We start from the raw sequence: 25659 nt of genomic DNA on the forward strand, positions 1-25659 counted from the left end.
CCAAGACACATAATTGTCAGATTCACCAAAGTTGAAATGAAGGAAAAAATGTTAAGGGCAGCCAGAGAGAAAAGTCAGGTTACCCACAAAGGGAAACCCATCAGACGAACAGCAGATCCCTCAGCAGAAACTCGACAAGCCAGAAGAGAGTGGGGGCCAATATTCAACATTCTTGAAGAAAAGAATTTTCAACCCAGAATTATATATCCAGCCAAACTAAATTATATAAGTGAAGAAGAAATCAAATCCTTTACAGACAGGCAAATGCTGAGAGATTTTGTCACCACCAGGCCTGCCCTACAAGAGATCCTGAAGGAAGCACTAAACGTGGAAAGTAAAAACCAGTACCAGCCACTGCAAAAACATGCCAAAATGTAAAAACCATTGATTCTAGGAAGAAACTGCATCAGCTAACAAGCAAAATAACCAGCTAACATCATAATGACAGGATCAAGTTCACACATAACAATATTAACCTTAAATGTGAATGGGCTAAATGCTCCAATTAAAAGACACAGACTGGCAAATTGGATAAAGAGTCGAGACCCATCAGTTTGCTGTATTCAGAGACCCATCTCACATGCAGAGACATACATAGGCTCAAAATAAAGGGATGGAGAAAGATCTACCAAGCATATGGAAAACAAAAAAAGGCAGGGGTTGCAATCCTAGTCTCTGATAAAACAGACTTTAAACCAACAAAGATCAAAAGAGACAAAGCTGTCTCTTATACACATCTAGATGTGTATAAGAGACAGTTGTAGGGACATGGATGCAGCTGGAAACCATCATTCTCAGCAAACTGTTGCAAGAACAGAAAACCAAACACTGCATGTTCTCACTCATAGGTGGGAATTGAACAATGAGAACACCTGGACACAGGATGGGGAACATCACACACTGGGGCCTGTTGTGGGCTGGTGGGGGGAAGGGTAGCATTAGGAGATATACCTAATGTAAATGACGAGTGAATGGGTGCAGCACACCAACATGGCACATATATACATATGTAACAAACCTGCACATTGTGCACACGTACCCTAGAACATAAAGTATTAAAAAAAAAAAAAAAATGAGCAAAGGACCTGAATGATCTTGACATTTTTGAAGAGTGCCAGCCAGTTGGCTTATTGTCACTATTGTTTCGTTTGATTATAGGATGCCTCTCTATTTGGAATTGTATGATAAAAATCATTTTTTAATGTAAATCTGATCATGACAGTTTCCTACTTAAGTCACTCTTTTCTCTTTACACTTAATCACACCATTACAAATCTAAGCTGACCTCTGCCTTCCTCTCCCATCACTCTCTCCCCCATTATGTTCCGAGCTTTCTTTCTGTTGCTAACAAGCTCTCACTTCAAGGCTCACTTCAGGCTGTCACATTTGCTGTTCTGTCTTTCCTCAGCTCCCATCCTTCAGACTTCAGTTCCCAAACGCCAACCCAGACGCATCTTCCCTGAACCCACTGTCAAAAGTAGCCCACCCCCAGAGCCAAACCTTATCACTTCTCTGCTTGTTTCCTTCAGAGCACTATAACCATCAGAAATAATCTTGTTTGTGCATTTGATTTGCATTGAAATAAAAGCCCTGCGAGGGCAGGAATCTTGTCTCTCTGTTCACAGATAAGTCTCCAGCATCAAGAATATTACCAGGCACACAGAAGGCCTTCAGTATATATTTTTGGAAAGGACAAATAATCAAGAAAGAGAGCCAAGAGAGCAAAAGGGAGAAAAGGAAAGGAATGTGCTTTGAATTAAAAGAAACCTGAAAGACATAACTAAAGTCTATTGAGAGCTTCCTACATGCTAAGCACCATGTTCCAACCCATCCATGGGACAGTCAGAATCTCGAGTAAGTCACTTAATTTCTTAGACCTCAGATTGTGCCTCTGTAAAAAGAAGGCCTAACATTCTAGGAGTATATAAGCCTCTACCTGCAGCCTCAGAGAGATACAAAGGGGGATATTTAGGCTATCTAAAGCAACCTCAGCAGACAGTGGAGGAGAAAATAGTATCAAACAGCAGACAAGCTGAGTGACCAGAATGAAGGTGTGAAGGGGGCTGGAAGCCCCCCCTGTAGTGAAGGCCCGCCTCGCTTTTCTAGGAGGTGTCCTTTGAGCCATGGGAGGAAGGCTTTCCAAAGATCACCTGATCCCATCTCCTGGACTGAGGAAATAAAGTGTCATAATGCAGAGAGAAAGAAGTGCAGAAGGAGCACAGAGAAGCACAGGTGAGAGCTGGGAAAAGAGTTCTTTAACTTTCAAGTACTTGGCTCCAGGCCCTCCCAAAGGCCTGGCTTCCCTCTTGTTCTTGGTTTCATGAAACACCCAATAGCCTGAAAGAGTCTTTTATACTGAAGCTAGCTCGAGCTGGTTTCTGCTCCTGCTGACTATTTGTTGATTTTGGAGGGCTGCCTTCAGTTGTTTGAGGAATTCCCCCACTTCAGAGTCTTGGTGGGAAGCAGAAAGCACCTCCCACCATGAAAGTTGAAAGTGTCAGGGATGGTTGAGGACATGACCCAGGTTCAACCAATTAGATATGCATATGTCATGAACCCATTGTAATAGGAGTGGCAATAGTAGCAGCATCCTGTGTCACCTGTGCTGGCAGTGTAAGCTAGGGTTTTCAGTGGCAGTGGCATCCGTGCCAGGTTGGCATTGTGTCATCATCACCCAGACTGCTACCCTGGCTGATGCCTGCCCTTCCTTGTTACCTCCCTTTATCTGGTGCCTCTTCTATCATTTTCCTGGCATTTCTCTGAACCACTTGACATGCTCTCAATTGATTCCTTTTCTACTTAAATCAGCCGGGACTGGTTTCTGTTGTCTGCAACTAAGACTCCAGTGGCAACTAAGAAACTCCAGTGTCTTTCCATAAAAGAGTCCCAACTAGTTCAAGGAGCTCAGCCTTGCCTGAGCCTTCTCTGAGTGTGTTTTCTAGCCTATCGACCCCTCTCCCCAACCACTGGTTCATAGAGAGAACCAGATGCAGGTCAAGTCTTTAGATGGACAATTTCCTACTGGACCTTACATTTGGTGCCCACGCATATGTTGCAAAAGCTGCTGGTGGCCCAGGCCCACCTATGTGTCAATTAGGAAAAGGCCTGACAAGCAGAAGGGGATGCCCTGTGCAGGGAATACCTGCACTTTCATACACAATGGCCTTGGTAGCACATTTTTTCCAAGGCCCTTTTGGGCTGAGTTGGTATTTTAGGGAGAATATACTAAACACAAGCTTACAAATGAACAGAATCTACATTTGGTTTGGGTTGAGTAGGGAAGCCAAATTGGAAGCCATGGGCTTCACAGAGACTTATAAGCTGGAGGAGGCATAGAACCACTGTTTGCACTCTGGAATCTGTGGATGGGTTTGGGGGATGGGGAGTCTTTTAAAATCCTGGAATTATATATAAAATGTAACGAGGACCTATGCTTTTCTGGAGAGAGGGTCTATAACTCTCATTAGCTCTTCAAAAGTCTTTGTGATCTATCAACCACACACACACACACACACACACTCACTCACAACCACTGTTACGGTACTCTTTCATTTGACAGATAAGGAAAGAAAGAACCAGAGGTGTTCAGTATCTTTCCCAAGGTCACAGAGCTGATGAGTGGTCATGTCAGGATGAAAATCCAGGTCCACAGCTCAAATACCAAAACTCTCCATGCTTTAGGTAGCATTTGTATTATCATCCCAATGAGATATCTTCATCAGGAGAATTCTATCCAGTCAGGAATGTCCCAGAACTGGCAGCAAAGACGTCACAGGAAGGCGTTTCCTAGCATGAGCAATGCAGCTTTTCTAAACATCAGTATTCCCCGGCCCCAGCCACTTCGCCCAGCCCTGGCCAGGTTAGAACAGGCCTGCAGCGGCGGTGGAGGCGATGAAGGGCCAGCAGGGGTAAACCCCACCCTCCTACTGTTCCCCCCACACTTCCCTGTCCCTGCAACTTGTAAGCACCTGCGCATAGGGGCCAAGCAGAGACTCAGGAAGCCTGTGGGCAGGAAAGCCACAAGTTGCTCAACTAGTACTTTAAAAGAAAAAAAGTTTAATATTTTGTAAAGTCCCACACAAATAATACTGGTCTCTCACACCACACCCAAGGCCACATGGGGGTAGGCAGCCTTGTACAGTCACATTCACCTTTCTCAAACAAGACTTCCCTTTCTTGGGTGCTTATGATATTCATTTCATCTCATCGGTTTAAAATATCAGGGGCAGGGCCACCAAATAACTTCCCCAGTGGTTTACTTCCAGGAAGTTTGTTTCGTTTTTGAAAAACCTTAGGAATTATCATAATAACAACTAAGTTATGGTCCAGACACTATGGCAAGCAATTACCATGCATATAATAATTTGATCATCACAATAAGGATAAATAGCATTATTGTTCCTAATTTATAGACAAGGAAGCTGAAGCCAAAGAGGTTCAGTGATCTGCTGAAAGTTACAAAACTGGTAGAAGGCAGAGCAACGATTTAAATGCAGGTCTCTTGGACTCCAGGGTCTAAACTGCTGGCTCTTCCTAGAGGTTGAATTGCCTCTCAGGAGACGGGGTGTCAGCTGGGATTTTGGAGAATCTGTAGCTTTCCCCGGCCCCTTCAAAGGTTCTAGGCACACAAAAAAGAAGATGTCCTGCTAAGTATTATATCTCCTTCCAATAAGAATCAGTACTTCAGAGAGTCTTAGACCATTAGATCCCAAAGAATTGCAGAGATTATCTCCTCCAACCTCTTCATTTTATAGATGAGGACAGCAAGGCTCAGGGAGGGCAAGCAACCAGTGCAGAAAACACAGCTAGCATGCAGTCCCTCGACTCCAGCCCAGGAAGCCATGCACCATGCCAGTATCTCCACAGGGGGAGACACTGTGTCCACTCGTATATAGGAGATGATTTTAGGGGTACACAGATAAAAATTTAAATAGTGTTGATCTTGAAAGTGGATCTGCCATTTGATCCTACTGGGAATCCACCCAAAGGAAAAGAAGTCATTATATGAAAAAGACACTTGCACACCCATGTTTATAGCATCACAATTCACAATTACAAAAATATGGAACCAACCTAAATGCCTATCAACCAATGAGTGGATAAAGAAAATGTGGTATATATACTCCATGGAATACTACTGAGCCACAAAAAGGAATGAAATAATGGCATTCACAGCAACCTGGATGGAGCTGGAGACTATTGTTCTAAGTGAAGTAACTCAGGAATGGAAAACCAAATATCGTATGTTCTCACTTTTAAGTGGGAGCTCAGCTATGAGGATGCAAAGGCATAAGAATGATATAATGGACTTTAGGGACTCTGGGGGAAAGGGTGAGAGGGGTGAGGGATGAAAGACTGGACATTGGGTTCAATATACACTGTTCCAGTGATGGGTACACCGAAATCTCAGAAATCACCACTAAAGAACTTATCCATGTAACCAAACACCACTTGTTCCCAAAAACTATTGAAATTAAAAAATAAAAATAAAATAATGTTGATCAACATCATGAGAAAACTATTCCCTTTTCACTTCTGTTTTAGTCTTTCTGATTACTTGAAGGATAATCTCAATTCAGTGCTAATATATCTTTGACAGCCTTCCTTAAATATTTCCTTAAGAAACTCTTCTAAGAGAGAAAATGGATCCTTGGTGGGAAACCGTATCAGTATCAGCAAGAACTTAGTACCATTGCTTTTTTTTCTTTTTGTCTTGGTTACTCTCCAATTATGTCAAATGATGCAAATTTTCCATTGACACATTAAAATTTCCGTTTAAATATATGTATTCATGTTAAAGAAAAATTGAGTTGATTTAAAGAAAAATATTAAACGAATACTGCTCACTGCCTATAACAATTTTTTAAAGCAGTATCAATGAAAATAAACACGTTACTTCGTAATCACTGTGTAAGCAAGTCACTCAGTAAGGAAACTAAAATTTTAAAGCATGTGACTGTACTCATGCTGGGTACATGTGACCAGAAATCTATCACGCTAACGTGGGGGTCAGCACCACGATCTGCGACTTCTTCGTGTCATTGCCCACCACAACCCCTGTACCACTCCGCGGACCTCAGGAGTCGTCTAACCGGGCGATTCCAGTTGAAGGAGAAACGGCCAACGCCACTACGGAGGCGGACTGACTGTGCGAGCAGATCGCAGCAGGGAAAGTGGTATGCCGCCCCCTGGTGGGAAGTTAGGAAATTAGCCCGGCACCTTTGTCATCTGGTGTAGATAGACAAGCCTAATGCTTGTTAAGACATACTTTCCTAAAAGGAAAAGGTCTCGTTTGCATTCTATGTAAGCGGACATATAAGCATAGGCATACACTGCCTGTGGATATCACTTCAGGATAGTACAGGAGGTATTACGAAATCTTTCATAAAGAAAGGGGCTTTTATGTCTGATAAGGCTGAGAACTACTGTCCTAGAGGAGCAGGACCCGGCGCTCCCTGCTTGACTTAACAGCCAGGGAAGGACAAGCTTCTCTGGAGACCGCTTCGTGGTACCAAGTGTGCCTTCTAGCTGGATGTTGCAAAAGTTACTTAACCAATCAGAGCCCAAGTTTCCAACCGTAAGTAATGAATGCTCACGCATACCCACACCCCATGGCGTTGCTCTGAGAGTCCAAAGGACGATGCGTGTGAGGCACTTAGCACTGATCTGGCAGCAAGTAAGTACTTATCAATGTCAGGTGGTGGTGGTAGCAGCGCTCTCCCTTCCACCAACCTTTCCACCCCAGTTTTATTAAAAGAGGTCTGATTTAAAAGAAAAGAGGAAAAAGAAAAAAAATCAGGATTTTCAAGCAAAACTTACCACATCCATCAAGCTGAGGAAATCCTAAAGATATCAGATCTCAACCTACCACCCATCTCAGCTGAAAGAACATTTCTAAATTAGAGGAAGCTGCGAATGACTGACTGAGAAGGCAGGAGGTGCCCTCTAGTGGCATGGTTACATTAGCTTGGGAGGAAAGGTGATGTAGATCATTTTCAAAGGGAAGGACGAAACCAATTGTTAAACTGAGGCAGGAGATGCTTCAAAGATGTAAGTGGGAATTTACCTTCTACTCTGTGGACCATCGAAGATGCCTTTAGGATCTGACCTTAGCCAAGAGCAAGTGGCATGCTGAAGATCAGATCAGTTAGTCAAGGGCGGAGCTGGGAATTGAACCCAAAGGTGCTAACTACAAATCCAGAAATCTCGCTCTTGACAGCAATCCTCTTGCTAGTAGGAGCTGTGGCTTGTGTCATTTTACATCCTTCAAAGCAGGAACCACAGGGTTTTGTATATATAGATAGAATATTCAATAAATTACTTGATGAAATAGTATTTACAAAATGATCGTTTGTGAAATAATGAATAACACATTATTTCATTTGTTGCTCACAATAACTGTGAGACAGCCTAGTTTCCTGATAAGGAAATTAAGTCTCTGGTCAAGTAACTTGCCTAAGATCACAAAGCCAGGATTCAAACCAAGCATACTAACTCCAGAGCCTGGGTGCTCATCCACTAGACATGCAGTTCTCAAACTGTTTGGTCTCAGAATTCCTTTACAGTCTGGGTTTTGTTGTTGTTGTTTGTGGAGATGGGGTTTTACTATGCTCAAGCAATCCTCCCACTTCAGCCTCCCAAAGCACTGGGATTATAGATGCAAGCCACCTGGCCTGGCTTCTTTTACACTCTTAAAAAAATTATAAAGGATGAAAAAGAGTCTTTGTTTGTAAGGATTATACCTATCAATCTTTACAGTTTTAGAAATTAAAGCTGAGGAGTTTAAAATATATTTACTTATTTAACATTACCATAATAAACCAATTAATTATAACATAATTAACATAATTTTATAAAAAGTCAGTATTTTCCTAAACCAAAAAAAAAAAATGCATTTAGAAAATTAACATGACATTGTTTTACATTTCTGAAAATCTCTACTATCTGGCTTAAGACAGCTGATTCTCATATCTGCTTCTTCATTTGCTCTGCTATAATACCACACTTGGAGTAGCTCCTGGAAAACTCTACTGTACACTGTGAAAGAATGAAAATTTAAGAGGCAAATAACATCCTGGCACTATTGTCGAAATGAATTTGATGTCATGTATCCCTAAAAGGTCTTGGGGACCCCTGGTATGTCTAGGTACCCTTTGAAAAGCACTGGTGTACAATATGCTGTCCACAGGGCAAGTGAACAAAGGGCTCTGCCCTCCTGAGAGTCACATCTCCAGGGAGTTCATTCCACCTGTAATGTTCTTAGTGACTTCACAAACTCATTTCAACCTCTTTATTTTTTACATTCTTGCTCTTTTCCTGGCAATTGCATATCCTTGAAGGCAACTCTTTCTTCCTCTGTGTTCTGGATGCAGCCAGCCATCAGGGCGATGATGAGTCCCAAAACAGAATCCTTCAAGCAATAAAGAGGGTCTTTGCTTTAATCCTAGATGCCTCTGTATAAAGAACGATTTGTATTAGTCTGTTCTCACGCTGCTATGAAGAAATACCCAAGACTGGGTAATTTATAAAGGAAAGAGGTTTAATTGACTCACAGTTCTGCAGGGCTGGGGAGGCCTCAGGAAATTTACAGTCATGAAGGAAAGGGAAGCAAACACGTCCTTCTTCACATGGTGGCAGCAAGGAGAAGTACAGAGTGAAGGTGGGGAAAAGCCCCTTATAAAATCATCAAATCTTGTGAGAACTCACTATCATGAGAACAGCATGGAGGTAACCACCCCCATGATTCAATTACCTCCCACCAGGCACCTCCTACGATATGTGGGGATTATGCGAGCTACAATTCAAGATGAGATTCTGGTAGGGACACAGCCAAACTATATCACTATTCATTCCTATTATTCCATTTCTAGGGAAAAGAACTTCTTAGAAATTCTCACTCAATTTCACCTAGACTAAGAAGCCCAGTGTCAAGAAGTGATACTCCCAATTGTGTTTTATTAAAATATGTAAATGAGTCGTGAATAGCAGTATCCTAAAAGACATCATATTTCACAGCTAGAGGGGGGCTTCCCTGGCTGCCATCCCTCCCTGGTCACCAACCCTCATGTGGCCTTCCCATCAGCATCAGTGAAGAGGGGACCCCTGTTCCACTCCATTCTCCACTATAACAATAGGGAGATGGGATAGTGTACTCTTGGATCCCCACTGTTGCCTCCAGACCACACTCTCCCTCCCTCTGCCCTAAAACTCTAGCTTGGAATCTTATATCATCAAACAGGCCCATCCACTGCTTGTCTCATTGCAAACACTTGTGTCATTCCCTTCTCTCCTTAAAGATTTTTGTCTGTGGCTCACTGCCATTCTCTTTACTACTGGTCCTTCATTCTGTCTATGCCTTCCAAGATGCTATCCTCTGAATTCCTTGGCAATTCTCCAATGAGCTTATCTTCCATCTACCGCAACCACCCAGTCCCATGGTCATCTCCTAGACACTGTCACTACGAAAAACTTCAAACTCTCCATAACTAATTATCTGATCTTCGAGCACCCCACTCTCCATCTTCCCAGCTCAACATCACTCTGCCTCCTTCTTTTGGTCTTTCAGGGACATACACTTAAAACCCAAACTCATTTTCACGGCCCCTAAGATCCTCCATGATACAACATCTCCCTACTTCTCTGGCCCTGTCTTCTGCCCCTGTCTTATGCCCCTCTGCCTATCACTCACTACCCTCCAGCCCTGCCGACCTTTTTGCAATTCCTCAAACATACTAAATCCATTCCTACATCAGTGGCTTTGCAAATGTTCTCTAACTTGCTTGATAGATACAGCCCTGGAAGTCCTCTGTGTATCTCTTTCAGTTCCTTCAAATCTTTGTTCAAAAGTACCTTCTCACTTCTCCAAAACTTCTCTATTTAACATTGCAATTCCTCCACCTACCCATACACCCACAGGACAGACTCCTTTCCACTCTATTTTTTTTCCACTACACCTATCACCTTCTAACATACCATGTAATTGACTATTTTGTAGATAGTCTGTTTCTTCTGGCTGCAATGTAAGTTTCATAAGGAGGGCAAAGGTTTTCGTCTGTTTTGTTCAGCGCAGTATCCTTGGTACCTAGAAGAGTGCCTGGCTCACAGTGGCCAATTGATTTTTCTTTTTGCATGAGGAAAATTAGATTATGCAGATCTGAAACAATAAAAAGGATCACTAAATCTCACTTCTACATAAAATTTTAAATCTATCGGTTTTAGAATCACTTCTACATAAAATTTTAAATCTATCGATGTTTTAGAATTTATCAAGAATCATCTAATTTCACTTTTATTGGGTTTAAAAGTAATGTTTATGCTTTTGCCATATGACTTCATTTCTTTAACAGCAACACTTGATATCTATTATAAATTGTGTCCCTCCTCCCCACCTCAAAGTTCATATGTTGAAGTCCTCACCCCCAGCACCTCAGAATGTGACTGTATTTGGAAATAGGGCCAGTAAAGAGCTAATCAAGTTAAAATGGGGTCATTAGGGTGGGCCTAATCCAATCTAACTGCTGTCCTTAGGAGAAGGGCACAGATAACACAGAGGAAAGACTGTGAGAGGACACAGTGAGAAGCCAGGGACACGACTACAATAGAAAAAGAGAGTCCTCAGAAGAAACCAACCCTGCCACACCTCGGTCATGGACTTCCAGCCTCCAGAGTCCTAAGAAAATAAATGTCCATTGTTTCAGTCCCTCAGTCTGCGGTATTCTGTTATGGCAGCCCTAGCACACAAATACAACATCCACGTCAGGAGTAGTCTTAAATTACATAAATTTATGGTAATTATACAAGGTCTTCAGGAACACAACCCTCCCATAAAACTTGACAGCCCTGTGTCTGAGTACCCAGTAGGCACCAAACACCATGTAGTTTTTGTCTGCTGCTTTCTTAGTTCCCCCTTCTTTCTCTGTCTCTTTTTTAAGGTATGAATCCATGCCTGCCTTTCCCTCTCTCCCCTTTGGCATCTCACATACCACCCGCTGCCTCTAACTACAAGACTGAAATACGATGTGTGTACGGCTCTAGTCACATGCCCAGTTTTCAAACTGTGAATACAGAACATCATACTCAACTAACTTTTCATCTTTCCAGTAAGATGAAGATGCTTCTTAGTCATGTGACCTGCCCCTGACTTACACCTCTGGGATAGTGTCCCTTCCTGCAAGAGTGCAGGAAGCCAGGAGCCAGCCTGGCTTGGGCTCTGAGCAGCATACCAAAGGCAGGCAGCTCTCACCTCTGCAGCAGGGCTGCAAAGCGGAGGTGAGTGCTAGTGCATGCCATTGCCATGGAAACCCACTCCCACTCCTCAGGCAGCAGAGGAAAGTGGGGCCTGCGGTCTGCTCCACTATGTGCTCTGAAAAGAGAAACGGCTCATCAGTCCCAGGCTCCTCTTGTAGGAAAAAGAGGCCTCTTCAGAAGGGAGTGTAGGCACAAATCCTCCCAGGAGTCTGTGCACACAGAAACAAAGGGAGCCACTTTGCACTCGTTCTTCCTGCCGTGATTCAATTCCACAAACTGATCATTTGTCTACTCCAGGCAAGACACTGGACTTGGAGACTGCAAGGTTAAACAAGACCCTCATCCAAGTTCACTCTGGCTAAAAAGGAGAGACAGATCTGCTGTTTGATTGTTCCTATTGCTTGAAAACATGCAGCTAAGGCCCCCAAAAGCCACTGAGTATAGCATATTCTAAAGTTAGCTCAGGGCTTGCCAAGAGATGCCAGTCCTAGGAGCATCAACTATCAGAAGCAGAAAGAGGCTTGATAGATGAGGTGGTCCACTTTTGGGGTGTTTGCAGAGAAAAGCCGTGTCCATGGTGGGAGAGGTGTTCCTCTCCTTCCTGCAGCCATGAAAAGCTTTAAATGAACACATAAAGATAGGAATCTTCAGGAAGGGGAGAATGGCCTCTCACCCCCAGATACACATCTGCTGAGTTGAAGGAGAAATAGTTAAGCCCATGCTGGTGCCACCAACAGAACCAAGACTGGTGAGAGCGAGGGCTCTTGAGAGAGCATTCTGGGACTATTGGTGCCTCCTTTTGAGTCTTCTCACTGCACTGTGGGGAGAAGGAGAGGATCATCAGCATATGGAGACTGACTGCAACTTGAAGATTGGTACCTGCTCCTGGCCCAGAGATTTCTCACAGTGGGACACCTGCTAGAGTACTCAGGCCTACAGGGAAACCTTCACCCCATCCTGGTTCTGCAGCCCTCAAAGAATATGGAAAAGACCCCAGTGGTTAATAGTGGAAGGGCAGAGGCCATGGACAGCCCCTGGACCAAGCAATAGGAGGACCCACCTGAGAAAGGTGTGGGAAGAGAGCCAGGCTGCCATTCTCAGGAGGGACAGCCATGGAGGAGAGGGTGATTCTCTACATAAGGACCTGCCCATGAGCGAGGCTGCCAGCATGGTGCAGAGTGCAACAGCCAAAACGAAGCCAGCACCTTCCCCATAGCCAACAAGTAGCCTGTCACAGGAGCAGACTCTCTTCTCCCTCCAGCTGTCCTCCCAGGCTTGGGGCTGGACTAAGCCCCTACAAGGGTCCTAACACCGGACGGGGAGAGGGGACATGTGTGGTGAGCAGAGCATACACATGGGCTTTTGCCGAGCTCTCGCCTGTCCTGGGGGAAAGGGAGAAGAACCTGAAATAGGTTTGAACCTCGAGTTTTAAAATAAGCAAAGTTTAATTTTAACCAAAAGTACCTGGAAAGCTGTGAAATCTGTCTGAATGCTGCTCAGCATCACCTACCACCCAGAAAGGAGGATGGGTCAACAAAACATGGTTGGTGGCAATTAAGGAAGAAAGAAACCCAGTTTATATTTCCCCTGCAGAGCTGGAGCTTCTCGGTGAATGGGTTATACCTGGGCTTGGCGGGGCACGGGCAAACAGATGACCAGGAACTGTCTAGGGTGGGAGAAGCTGACCTCCTAGACTTGTGCCTGCCTCCACCACTCTCTCTCTGGAAACCTTGAAGTCAGGCTCCCTGGCCCTGATACTGTGTGATGCTAACAGTGGGTACAATGCAGCCACTGGGTCTCTAGGAACATGGATCCCCAGGGACTGATGACATCTTAACTCATTTCAGCAAGTCCCTGAGCACCTGTCACATGCCAGGCAGAGAATACGCCACTGCACAGGACACACCTCATCCAGCTCCCAGTATAGCGGAGAGGGCCAGACACAGCTGAGCATGGTAAGTGCAAGGAAAAAGCTAAGGTGAGGGGCTAATTGAGCAAATTGGGGGATACATAGTCTGATCTTAGGGTATCAGAAAAGGCTTCTGGTAAGAAAAGCATCTCACTGGAGTACTAGAGATGGACAGGTGTGAACCAGGTGAATGAGGAGAGGAAATTACAACCCCAAGGAGCCACCTCAAGGCCATGTGAGCCACACTGAGCAACTCAGACTTCATCTGGGTGGCAGAGGGACATCATTACAAAGTAAATGAAGTGGGGAATGAGTGCTTGATGGTGGGTTTATTTTTGGGGGTGATGAAAGTGTTCTGAAATTAGATAGTGGTGATAGTTGCATATACTGCATGAACTAAAAGTCACTGAATTGTACATTTTTAAATGAATTCTTATGTGAATGTCACGTCAATTTAAAAAAAAAAAAAAAAAAAAGGACAGGCGTGGTGGCTCATGCCTGTAATCCCAGCACTTTGGGAGGCCGAGGCGGGTGGATCACGAGGTGAGGAGATCAAGACTATCCAGGCTAACATGGACCCCATCTCTACTAAAAATACAAAAAAAAAAAAAAAAAAATTAGCCAGGCATGGTGGTAGGCACCTGTTATCCCAACTACTCAGGAGACTGAGACAGGAGAATGGCGTGAACCCGGGAGGCAGAGCTTGCAGTGAGCCAAGATCGTGCCACTGCACTCTAGCCTGGGTGACCCAGGGAGACTCCATCTCAAAAAAAAAAAAAAAAAAAGGGAATACCTGGAAGGAACTTTCAAAGGCAACCAAGATGGAGTAACAGGGACCAGATTTACTCTCCTGCCTGAAACTAAAAAACAAGACAAAATAGATGAAACAAGGGCTTCCCAAACAGCAGACATCAGGCGACGAAGAATAGCAATGCCTGAGGAATGTGAGATAAGTGAGGTGAGGCTGATGACTGTCCTCACTGGCTACTTTTGAGTTTCCAGGCCTCAGAGTAGGGAAGGGAGGGAGGCAGGCAGAGCCCAGTGAATTTCCTGAGTTGAAGAGACAGAGCAGAGAGTCAGGCCAAGGCAGGCCACGTTTGCAGAGCACAGCACTGGAGAGGAGAGAGCTGCACAGAGAGAACCCTGGAAATTTGTAGGGGATCTCCCTGTAATATTCAGAAGGGCGCGGATCCACATATGCATAAGAAAACAAGCTGAAAAGATCAGAGGGAAGAATTCCTGAAGCCCACACAGGGCTGGGAATAGTGTCTTCTCCTACCAGCTAGACAGGAAAACCTCATAATTCAGGGAGCGGCAGAATCCTAAGCGTCTGGCGCTTCAGTAGCAGTGGGAAATTAGCCCTGGGCTAAATGCTGCTCTGATGATGCCTAACCTTAAAGGCAAGTCTCAAATGAATCAAATTGCTTCTAGGTACCTTACCCATACTCCAGAACAAAGGATAAGAATATTAATAGAATTTTTAAAACACCCAGCATGAAAAAAGGTAAAATCCACGGCTGGCATGCAAAGAAGTCGGAAAATACAACTTGTGGTAAGAAAGAAGAAATGGTAGCAAGATAATGGCATTCCTGACTGTTAGCTCCTACTCTGAGAAGGTACGGGATCCTGAGAGGCAGTCTCAAAGGTGGTGTAGAGAAAGGTAGGATTGCAGAGTTGTAAAGGTATGAATAAAGTCTGTCTTATTTCAAAAAGTGTCAGAACTTAACAAAATAGCAACAACCCCCACAAGATGCAAATTATCTGTATTAATGGAGGAGCATCTGCTTAAAGTTCTCAGTCTCAACACACATTATGCACACTGCAATCTGATTAACAGCAGATGAAAAGATCAGATCCCTCCATACTCAGTTGTGACCCAGAGGACAGCAATTAATTGGTAAGGGACTGACTAGTCTCCTTGCTGCCAGCCCTTGGTTCCCTCTACCACAAAAGACAATTTTCCAAAGCTTCAGTTTGTGTTGCAGAGTATGAAAGCCATTCAGAACTACACTTTGCTTTTTTCGTTGTTTTTGAGTATCTCACTCTACCACCCAGGCTGGATTACAGTGGCATTATAGCAACTCAAGTTGTAAGCTTGAACTCCTGGGCTCAAGCAATCCTCCTGCCTCAACCTCCTGAGACTAGGACTACAGGTACGCGCCACCACACCCCGCTAATTATTTTTAATTTTTTTAGAAACAAGGGTCTTACTACATGGCCCAGGTTGATCTCGAGCTCCTGGGATCAAGCAGTCCTCCCGCCTCACACTCTCAAGTGCTGAGATTACCAGTGTGAGCCACTGTGTCCAACCTATACTTTGCTTTTCTTAGCAGTCCTATTTTACCTGAGGATGCTAAATCTAACTCTCCCCTAAAGCCAAATGCCCTAGTAGTCTTATGGTATTATCTTCTCCTAGAAGTCTGCCTTTCTAATTCCAGAAAGTCACACGGATTCAGTTATATTTAGAAGGTAAAAAGTTTTAAAATCAGGATAAGCAGTTGTGGGTGTTCTTAGTATTTCACGCCTAATATCCTTCAACTTCCTTCAGTAACAATGCCAAAGGGTTCACACTCTAACTTGACCACAGAAGCTACTGATATATCAAGGGAAAGACTTCTTATGTAACTTAGCATCAAGCAAGGGTCAAATTCAGGTGACTACAGGGCCCAAGCAAGTCAAGTGAGTTAAGTAGGCTAGGTCTGAGAAGAGACACAAAAAGTAAAAGGATCACTTCAGTTCTCACTAAGGCCATTTAAGGCAGGGTCTGTGGGATAGAAAGCCTACATTCCACCCAAAAGGCAGCAGCAGCAATCCACCTCCAACCCCAGCAAGTAACAGAAATAGGGTCTACTATGGACACATCTCTTTTCAAGAACTCTCCAAAGCCAGATTGGTGAAACATTGGAATTTTAAATAGTGGAAATGATTAAGGTTTTTAAAATATCTACCCCCTCCCTCAAAAAAAAAAAAAAAAAAAAAAACCTATGAGCAACTATTTGCCATCTCTATTTTGATTCCAACCTCAGAACTGAGATCAAAATACCAGCTCTAGCGTTTTCTAGCTCTTCACATCTTTGACAAATCAATGAACTTCTGAGCTTCATTGTCTTATCTGGAAAATAGTGTCAAACATTAAACACAATAATGCTTCTCAAATACTCATGTCCAACACAAGGTAAATAACTAAATACAGTTTCCTATAGGTGGAGTGTAGACCTTACTATCAGTAAATTATCTTCAGTGATCTTCAAGGAACCTAATTGAAGATCCCAAGGAAGCTGAATTCTCAGATTTAGAGCCTTTCAATACTGAGTACTAAAGTCATTAGAAACTAAGGCAAACCAGCAATAAAGAATGCCTAGCAATAGATACTTAATGAGTTGGAAGGAGCTCTTCTAATTAAGAGATCTAATAACTCACTAGTTAATGGCTGCAAAAAGTCAATAAAGTATACATTGAGGGGTATACTTTTCAGGAAAAACAGTGGTGGCTTCTAAAATAAGCTGTTAAACCAAAAGGATTTAAGTTTTTAGAAATCAGACAAATCTCTATTGTCACATTATAGACTCTTTGTTAAACACCTTGGCTAGCTTTCATATTGTTTTAAGTAAACTCCACGGAAAAGCAAACACAATACTTGGAAGAATCTGTTAAAGAATGCTTTATTAATACAAATACGCACAAACTCTGAAGCACTAAGAAATTTAAATATCTATGTCACAGCAAACAGGTGGCAATTCAACATCCAGGGTTGACAGAATGCTTGAAGGAGACTGCAACAGATCTAGAAAACAGGAATCTCTTATTAAATTTCTGCAAATCGTTGAGTCATTGTCCATATCAACATAGATATCAGCTGTCAAAAACTCATGTTTTTCCCTTTGTCTAATCAATCACCTCCATCCCCTCCTGACACACACTTTTTGGAATATGTCTGTGGCCCCAGAATTGACTTTCATTAGGAAGTAAGTCTTAGAAGTATCTGAATCTCTTAGAGACCAAAGTAAGAGCTAACAGTCTCACTAATGTAACTTATTAGCACAAATTATCCCACATCAGAACAAACAGAAAACATAATGATAGCTTTGACTACCAGTTCAAACAAAGACCTCAAACCTTCTGCAGTAAGAAATTATTGTCAGTCTATGCCACAGCACAGGTGTTTTGATCTTATATTAGCTTTGGATATAACATGGAATCATCATTCCAAACAAGTTTATTATATATGCTTCAACTTACAGCCTAAGAAGATGTAAGTGAGAATTAATCTTTTGGCTGTAACTAAGACTATCCAGTTTCCAGAATAACAATTTTACTGGGGCATTTGGGACCAAAAAGCAATACCAATTGAGAATAGTTTATTTTTCTGAAACCTTATCCTTGTCATTTGAAGGACAGAAATGACTCACAGGCTCACCTCACGCACAACTTTGTTCCCACGGTAATGGAAGTGTTATGAAACAAATTGTTTGCAGCCCTTCTAGAAGGGCACTTGCTCACTTACTGGATTCCCATGGTGGAGAGGGCATCTTCACAGGTGAAGGGGGGCCCAGCTGAAACAGCTTTTCAAGCTCTCTCTCCTCGTCAAGGATCATGAGAGGCACTCCACTCAAGGGGAGGTGCGCAATCTGGTGCTCTTCAGGCAGGTCAAAACTCTCAAAGTCTGTTACAGAGAGAAAGTGTTTTTGTCAGAGCAGCAGTTCTCAGCGTGGGCTGTAGACTCCTTGTGGTCTGAGACACTTTCGGGGGTCCATGAGGTCAAAACTATTTTCATGACAATATTCACACCTTTTCCCACTGGGTTGACATTTGTGATGATGGTACCAAGGCAATGGTGGATAAAGCTGCTGGTGCCTCAACACAAATCAAGGCAGTGACAGTAAACCATAGGAGCAGTCTCTATGTTCTGCATCTTTCTGCACTTGTAGTTTAAAAATGCCAGTTTCACTTAATGTCACTTCACCATATGCAGTAGAAAGTATTAATTTTATTAGCTCTCCATCCTTGAGAAGATGTCTTTTTAATGTTCTATGTGATAAAATGAGAAGTATGCCATAAAGCACTTCCACTGCACACCAAAATACGATTATCTCAAAGCAAAAGGATTTGTGCAATTGTCTGAGTTGCAACCTAAAACTAGAGAACTTTTTCCTGGTATACTATTTTTACTTGAATTAACAACTGCAAGAAATCCCATGGTCACTCAGACCTGGATGCCTGTCACACTTCTTCTCAAAGGCATGAAAGAAGTCTATCACCTCAAGGAAAACTGACAGGCTTTGTTACCAACGGCAGAATATAAAATGACAAAATTTTGTCAAAAACAAAAAAATGAATTTTTTTTTTTTTTGAGACAGAGTCTCACTCTTTCACCTAGGCTGCAGTGCAGTGGCACAATCTCCGTTTACTGCAACCTCTGCCTCCCGGGTTCAAGCAATTCTCCTGCCTCAGTCTCCCAAGTAGCTGGGATTACAGGCGCGCCCACCACACCCGGATAATTTTTGTATTTTTAGTAGAGACGGAAAAAGGTTTCACCATGTTGGCCAGGCTGGTCTTGAACTCCTGACCTCAGGGGATCTGCCAGCCTTGCCTCCCAAAGTGCTGGGATTACAGGCATGAGCCACTGTGTCTGGCCAAAAGAAGGAATTTTGGAAAACTTATCTGCAGTCATTAGCTTGACAGGTGCCTTAGACTTTTCTGATGAGATCAGTTGTGATATTAATGTGCTTTTGATATTATATAATCTCAACATATGAGTATCTACATATCTCAGTGAATCAATATTTCTGAATGATCAATGCAAGACAGATGCAAGAATAAAAGATACACTCCAAGTGCAAAACAGACCGATGGATTTTACTGTCAAGATACAAAATGCTCATTGATATGGTTTCAGATTCCACATTGCAATTATATATTCAGAAACAGCCACTTGTGGGTTTCAGTGTAGTGGCAAAGAAAACTATCCACGCTTATCTGAAAAGACTATTAAAAACATATCTGTGTGAGGTCAGGTTTTCTTCATATATTTTTCAAAAATATAAACCATGCCATTCTTCTCAAAACTTTTCCAAAACAAATATTTTATGTTAAAAAAAAATTTACATTAATGTAATGTGATTACTTAGTGAATATCTTAAGTTCTTCAGTTTTAATTTCTAAATCTTTGTCCTTAGGTATGAAAGTTCTCTAAAGCCTAAGTACTCAAGAATTAGTCTGCTCTTTTTCAAGCCTGGTAAAACCCAGAAGTCAGGAAAGAATTGAATGATATGTGACTATTTAGCTTAAAACTACTGAATTGTAAAGGAAATCATAAACAGACAAAAGACTCCAGGGGAAAGAAGTCTGCAATCTAAGGGAAGCTAATTTTATCTACAAAGAGCTCTTTAATCAAAGAAAAACACAAACAGGAAGTTAATAAAAGAAAAACTAAGTGGCCAATAATCAAATATGCTCACCACACAAATTTAAAACAATGAAATATTTCTTTTCTGATAAAGATTAGAGTTTTAAAACATTGATAGTTAGTGAATATGGAGGAAGCAGCCATCTTCATCCACTGTAGATGGATTTAACAATTTACACTATTTTGAAGGGCCACTTAGCAATATCTCTTTCCTCTAACACACGATATTGTGGTCTTCATTCTTGATCAATATGCATAAATCTACCTCATTTTCCCCAATGGCTGAATGATAATTATTAGCACGGATGCACCACATTTTATAATTTTAAAACTTAATCACACAAACCCTCGAACCCAGCAATCCTTCTCAGTTTCCCTCCTGATGTACTCACAAACTTGCAACGAGATCATTTCAAGAATACTAATCGTAGAAATGTTTGTTGTTTCTAAAAGCCAGAACAATCTGAATGCAAATTAGTAAAAGAATAACTACATGACCTCTTTGGCTAAACAAAAGGGTAAAAGATCCAGCTCAGAAATCTGTAAGGCCCTCCCTGATCTGCCCCCACACCTCACCTGTATCCTCCTTCACTGTGCCTGTATTTTTCCTAGAACCACTTCAGTCCCTTTTCCTACCTCAGGATCTTTGCACCACTTTGACCTACAATGCTTTTTTTTCCAGCTCACACTCACAGTGAGATGGCTTGTCCAGCATCTGACTTTCCCTTCAAATTGTGGGCTCCCATAGGCAGGGCCCATCTTGTTAAACAGTGTGTCCAGCACCTAGCGATGCCTGACACACAGTGGCTTCTCCTCAAATGGCTGAGTAAATTAAAGCTTGAAAAGCTGTTTCCAAAACAGAAAATACTTCAGATACATGTAGCAGGTTGCAGAAATTTGAAAAACACATCTTCACTGTCTTATGTAGATTTTTCTAACCAAACAAATAATCCTACCAAAGCACTCTCAGGCATTGACATAAAGCTCACTTTCTAAAAGGCTTGTGAAAAAGACTGTCCACAATGGGACTTATTCAATATTCATGAATACATCTTACCTCCTCTAGGTGATAAGCTTTTACAGACAGGAACAATGTCTTCTGTATCATTGTTCCTATTCCCCTCCTGATCTAAGATGATACCTTGCAAATAATTCCATCAACAAGTACATTTGTCCAAAACGACCCAGAATCAGACAGTCTCATTATAGTTTTTGGTCATATATTATATTCATATCAAGTTACAGCTGAGCGGAATACTAAGAAACTAAAGGCCAAAAGCACTTTTTGCAATTACAAAAGATACTACCTAGAGGATTGAAGGGAAAGAATTTTTCTATTTCTGGATAGGCATCATCTGAGGCAGGAACAGAGCTTTTGGTTTTAACAGTCTTCTCAGTCATCTAGAACAGCCGAAGAAAATATGGGTTAGTGAGAGTGGATGTCTTATTAGCTGATTAGTTTTTAAATTTGTCAATTTCATGCTGCCTTCTAAGAAGCCATAATCCTTAGTTTTCATAATTACACCTAAATATACTTCAAATAATATGATTCAAATGTAATTCGAGTAGCATGACTCAAAAGTTAAAATCTGAAATGTAAGTACCAGCACCTGTCAGCGTAAGTTATCAAGAATGCAGAGTTAATTCAGAGCTAATCAACGCAATTATTCAACCTAACAGAGGAGAAAACGGGCATGAATCACCCAGGATAGTAGCTAATCATCAAAGCCATTTTTGGCTTATAGGAGTGTGATTTTTCTGCAAGTGTTACCTAATTATGTACTTGGTTAATATTAAAAACAAGTTTGTGTTCCTCAAATACACTGAGTAAGAGGCAGCAAGACACTGTCAAGGACTTCAGAAAAACGCCATGGGCAATCTCCTAGTCTGGAGTTGACAGGTCTACTACAGTCTACTACAGAAGGATGCTACAATGGAAGCCGGCATATTCCTGATTTATCTCACCTCACATATGCATGCCTAGAACTCCCTATGGGGTTCCCACACTTCAGTTCTGTGTCTCATTGTTTTTGCCATATCTTTGCAATTCCTGTATTTAATATTTTTAAGTTAATTCACTTTTTTAAAAAGACATCCTTGTCCTAAGTTGCACTACATGTAATTCACCAGTTATTTCCTAATGCAAATTAAACAAAACAGTTATTCAAATAAAGTGTTAATCCTCATGCTAACGTCATCTTTCACAGCAAAGTGCTCTCAGTCTGGGATACACAGACCTGTAGCTTGTGACCCACACTCACACAAACATCAACATGCTAGCAAATTGTCACCTAACAAGCTGCTGCTTGCCCTGGAAGGCTAGGCAGAGAATGGCAACACCTGTGCTATTATAGCAGCAACAGAACCTCTTAAGGCACCCTCTCTCTCAGTACGTATCTGTAAGTAGATACCACCAACCAGTTTTAAGACACTAGTTAAGGACAGGTGAGGGACAAATATGCATTAGCTGCATCTGAGATTTCCAATCTCAAGGCACCAAGAGGTCCACAAGGACAATCTGAGTTTCCTCCACTACTCTGCTTGCTAACCTCTATCTCCCTTCTACTCAGAGGGAAGAAAGCTGGGTAGGATGATGCCAATCGTCATTTTAAGAGTCAAAAGCGCTTAAGTGTTTAAACAGTGTCTTTATAGCCAACACTTACCTTTTTGGCAGAAAAGTTTGGCTGTTTTTGTTTGAGGGGTCCCTTGGTCTTTACAGACTTTTCTGTAGCTCTGTTGACGGTTCCCAAAGCCTTTCTTGTAGCTTTAGGTAAGGCTGGTGGAGCATCGAACGTTTTGCCAAAACGTGGTGTTGAAACTTGAGATCTCCCATCTAAGGCTTTGATTGCTGAAGAAAAAGTCTTACTATAAGAATATTCCAGCAGCAAAATACCTGTACAACTTGAATACTGTGTATGTAAACTTGACCTAACTCTCACCCCCAAACCCACCCCCCATTATTGGTAGTGGTATGGCTATGATAGGCCTAATAGCTGAGATTCAGTACTCCCATAAAGCATCTCATTAAGATACTGAAAATGAAAAAGGACCAATAACAGACTTGACTCCAATTGCCCAAAAAGTACACTAAATGTCTCGTCCAGCTCCAGGCCACGTACACAATAGCAGTGTATCCGACTGCAGCCTTGTGTACTTACAAGGTCCAGACCCAAACTTCAGCCCATCCTTAGCAGCCACACGGGTGCCTGGTTCTCCATTTTCCTTATCAACATAGATTAGAGTAGCCATTCTGGATTATTCTAAAAATGAGAGATACATATTAGATACTGGGGAGGGTGGCAGAAGCAAAGGTATAGCAACATACCAAAGTTTTTATCCTAGGGATGTCCACACAAAAACAAGAGCTAAACAGAGGGACAGTCACGGGCGTGAGCCAACAAGTACTTAATCCAGCTCTCAAATCTTCCAGCCTGAGTCAGAGGCTCTAAGGTCCCAAGGAGCAGGCGGTTTGGGGCCGGCACTCTTCAGAGAACTGCCGTGGGTCCAGTTCGCAGTCCGAGACCGCGCTCAAACGGACTCGGAGCCATCTACGCCCCAGGCAGTCCCCCAACCACAACCCCAGCCCCAGCCCCAGCTTCAGCCCCAGCCCAGCCCCAGCCCAGCCCCAGCCCGCCTCCTTCCCCACCCGACCACGCTCACCTAACCAGCCGCGACCCTCCAGTTCACTCACGCAGCTTCCAACAGCCACATTCGTCTAAGGCGGCGGTGAACGGACGCGGCGCACTCCCGGTTTAAACCACAACTCGCGGCCCAATTGGCTCTTCCGCTCAAGAGGCGGGGCCGGGGGCGTGGTCACCAAGCCAAACCAATGGAAGGGACCTAAGCAGCCAGGACTCCGCCCCAAAAGCGCTTTCTTGCAAACTTTGTGGCACGTTTTCTGGGGGAAAAGAATCTAGGGTCGTGTAATATTAAAAAAAAAAAATTGAGAGGCTTTTTTTTTGCTCTCCATATTATTAAGCTGCATGAACTGTGGTACTGACTCAATAACAATGTTTTATTGCTTTAAGAGATATTTATTTAAATGGCACCGTAGAAAGGATGGAAAATAAATAGAAATATTGTAGAAATGGTCGAAACAACCAACGTTGGGTCTAAAGAATACTAGGAGAGAAAAATTTAAAATTAAGAAGAAATGTAAGTACAGATAGATCAAACAGCAGCGTTTGAGTCATTCTCTTATGCTTATGATTAAGAACGAACTAATCATTCCCTAATCTGAGGATTATCCTCAATACTTCAGGCTAAGATGCTGTTTCTGTTATACCATCACGAATCTGTTTTAGGAACAAAATTATGATTCTAATGAATACATAATTTAGTCTTCCCTTAAAATCCTATCATTTAATACTGATTTATTTTAAACCTGTAACATCTCAATAATACACTAACCAAAGCTGTCTGGAAGGGCTTGGCCAGGGAGCAAGAGAACATCAGAGAGATAATAAAGATATAAAAAAGGAATTCCAGTTTCCCAGATATGAAAAGAAATTTTGCTTGAAAAAGTTGACGACCTTTTCCTGTTTCTATAGTAAAATGGAATACACTGAACAACCACAAGATAAAGGTATACATTCAAAAGATAAGGCTGACCTGTGTCATTCAAACTCGGCTTCCCACAGGTCACCATATATACATTTTACACCTGCAGATCAGCTGAGAGAGAGGAGTTGATTCCATATTACTCTTTCACAAAAGGCTTAACATTATACCTGACATAGACATGGTTCTCAATATATGCCAGTTCATCATCTCTTCTTCCCTGGCATTTCAGGACCAATATTGATTGAATGATTCATTCATTCACAAATATTTATTGAATACCTATTAAATGGTGGACTTCATACTAGGTATCAAGAAGAAAAGAGCCTAACTTAAGGTGAAGAAAAGAGGAAAGACAGAAAAATATACATACCTTTATTGTCCCTTCACTGCTCTCTTTCCTTTATTCCCACCCCTTATTTCCTCCTGTATCTCCTAAATTTTACATCATCATATTATATTATCAGCACTCAAAGTGTTAATTTTTGAGACTAAATCTTTACAACACCTATAGCTTCGAAGTGGGGATTCTCTATCTACAGAAGTTTTGGGGTGCAAGGTTTATCTCCTTAGGATGTCTTCTTTGTTTCACCAACAGAAAGCATTGTTTCTCCCAAGGTCATGCATCAGCTGTAAACCATAACCACCCTCTCTTTGAATAACCACTGTTTTCTTACTAATGATGCCCTCAGACCAGCTTTGCTATTACTATTACTGGAAATACTCAATTGCTAAACCACCCTCACTCATAACAGCACTTAGTCCCTAATCAGTTTCTCCTAATCCTGCTTTACAAACAGCAACCCATCCAGAACCAATCCCGGCTTTCCTAGACCTTCCTCAGAATCCTCCAGAGGGACCTCAAGTCTTAGAAAAGATTCAACTCTCTTGTCCTGGGCTTTCTGATTCTTCTTCGAGATGTGCTCTCCTGGTGGTTTTGGCTAATTAGATCTTAACACTCCTAAGCAAATTTCAGGAATGTTTTTAAGTGGAAAAAAACAAAGCCTGAGTGATTTATAGACTCTACTCACTTTCACGACAGTCTCTGTTTCTTCATCTACTGCCCTGTGAAAGCAGAATTAATATTTATGCTCCTAAACTCCAGGTATTGCAAATTCTTAATACGAAAAAAATAGATTCTATTATGTTGGGCTATTTTATTGAGGCAGGAATGGTAGCTATTTTAACTTTTACATTCAAAAAGGATACACGTTATGGGGGGGAGGGGGAGAACAACCAGAATAGAAAGCACAAAGGAAAAAAAAATCACAAGAAATTCTACTACGAAAATTAGTTTATTTTCCAGTATTTTATTTCACATGTATACTTTTAAAGAAGGGATGGGATAGCATAGATACTAATGTTTCTCCAAAATGGAAATCGTCGTGTTTTTTCCTAATGATAACGTGCCTTATGTTCTTACAGCACCCGGTATTCCTTTCATAGCAACTTTTACAACTGCTAAATTATCTGAATAGTTGTTTCGGTGTCTTTCGCACTCTGATGTAAATTTGAGGGAAGACACTGTGTTCACCAG

General features: G+C 42.1%; 1 protein-coding gene across 2 annotated transcripts; it reads right to left on the reverse strand.

Moving 5' to 3' along the window:
* Positions 1-16801: 16801 nt before the first annotated feature.
* PTTG1 (pituitary tumor-transforming 1) lies at positions 16802-23338 on the reverse strand. 2 transcript variants are annotated; one of them, XM_011966669.1, is made up of 6 exons: positions 23254-23338; positions 22721-22822; positions 22226-22410; positions 20870-20963; positions 17661-17819; positions 16802-16940 (listed from the first exon to the last, which is right to left on the reverse strand). In XM_011966669.1, the coding sequence occupies exons 2-6, from the start codon at positions 22809-22811 to the stop codon at positions 16861-16863; spliced, it is 609 nt and encodes a 202-aa protein (XP_011822059.1). In that variant the 5' UTR covers positions 22812-22822; positions 23254-23338; the 3' UTR covers positions 16802-16860. The 2 variants fall into 2 exon arrangements, with proteins under 2 accessions (XP_011822059.1, XP_011822060.1); XM_011966670.1 differs by lacking the exon at positions 23254-23338 and adding an exon at positions 22968-23241.
* Between the last annotated feature and the right edge of the window lie 2321 nt (positions 23339-25659).

The sequence above is a fragment of the Mandrillus leucophaeus genome, unplaced genomic scaffold (assembly GCF_000951045.1).
Source record: "Mandrillus leucophaeus isolate KB7577 unplaced genomic scaffold, Mleu.le_1.0 Scaffold77, whole genome shotgun sequence".
Lineage (NCBI taxonomy): Eukaryota > Metazoa > Chordata > Mammalia > Primates > Cercopithecidae > Mandrillus > Mandrillus leucophaeus.

Bases quoted from the DNA above. Each gene is read 5' to 3' on its own strand.
- PTTG1 (XM_011966669.1), bottom strand. From the start codon at position 22,811: ATGGCTACTCTAATCTATGTTGATAAGGAAAATGGAGAACCAGGCACC. The intron at 20,964-22,225 runs GTAAGTGTTGGC...CGGCTGTTCTAG, and splicing joins CAAACTTTTCTGCCAAAAAG to ATGACTGAGAAGACTGTTAA. The intron at 17,820-20,869 runs GTAGTATCTTTT...TCTCTGTAACAG, and splicing joins CTTTCCCTTCAATCCTCTAG to ACTTTGAGAGTTTTGACCTG.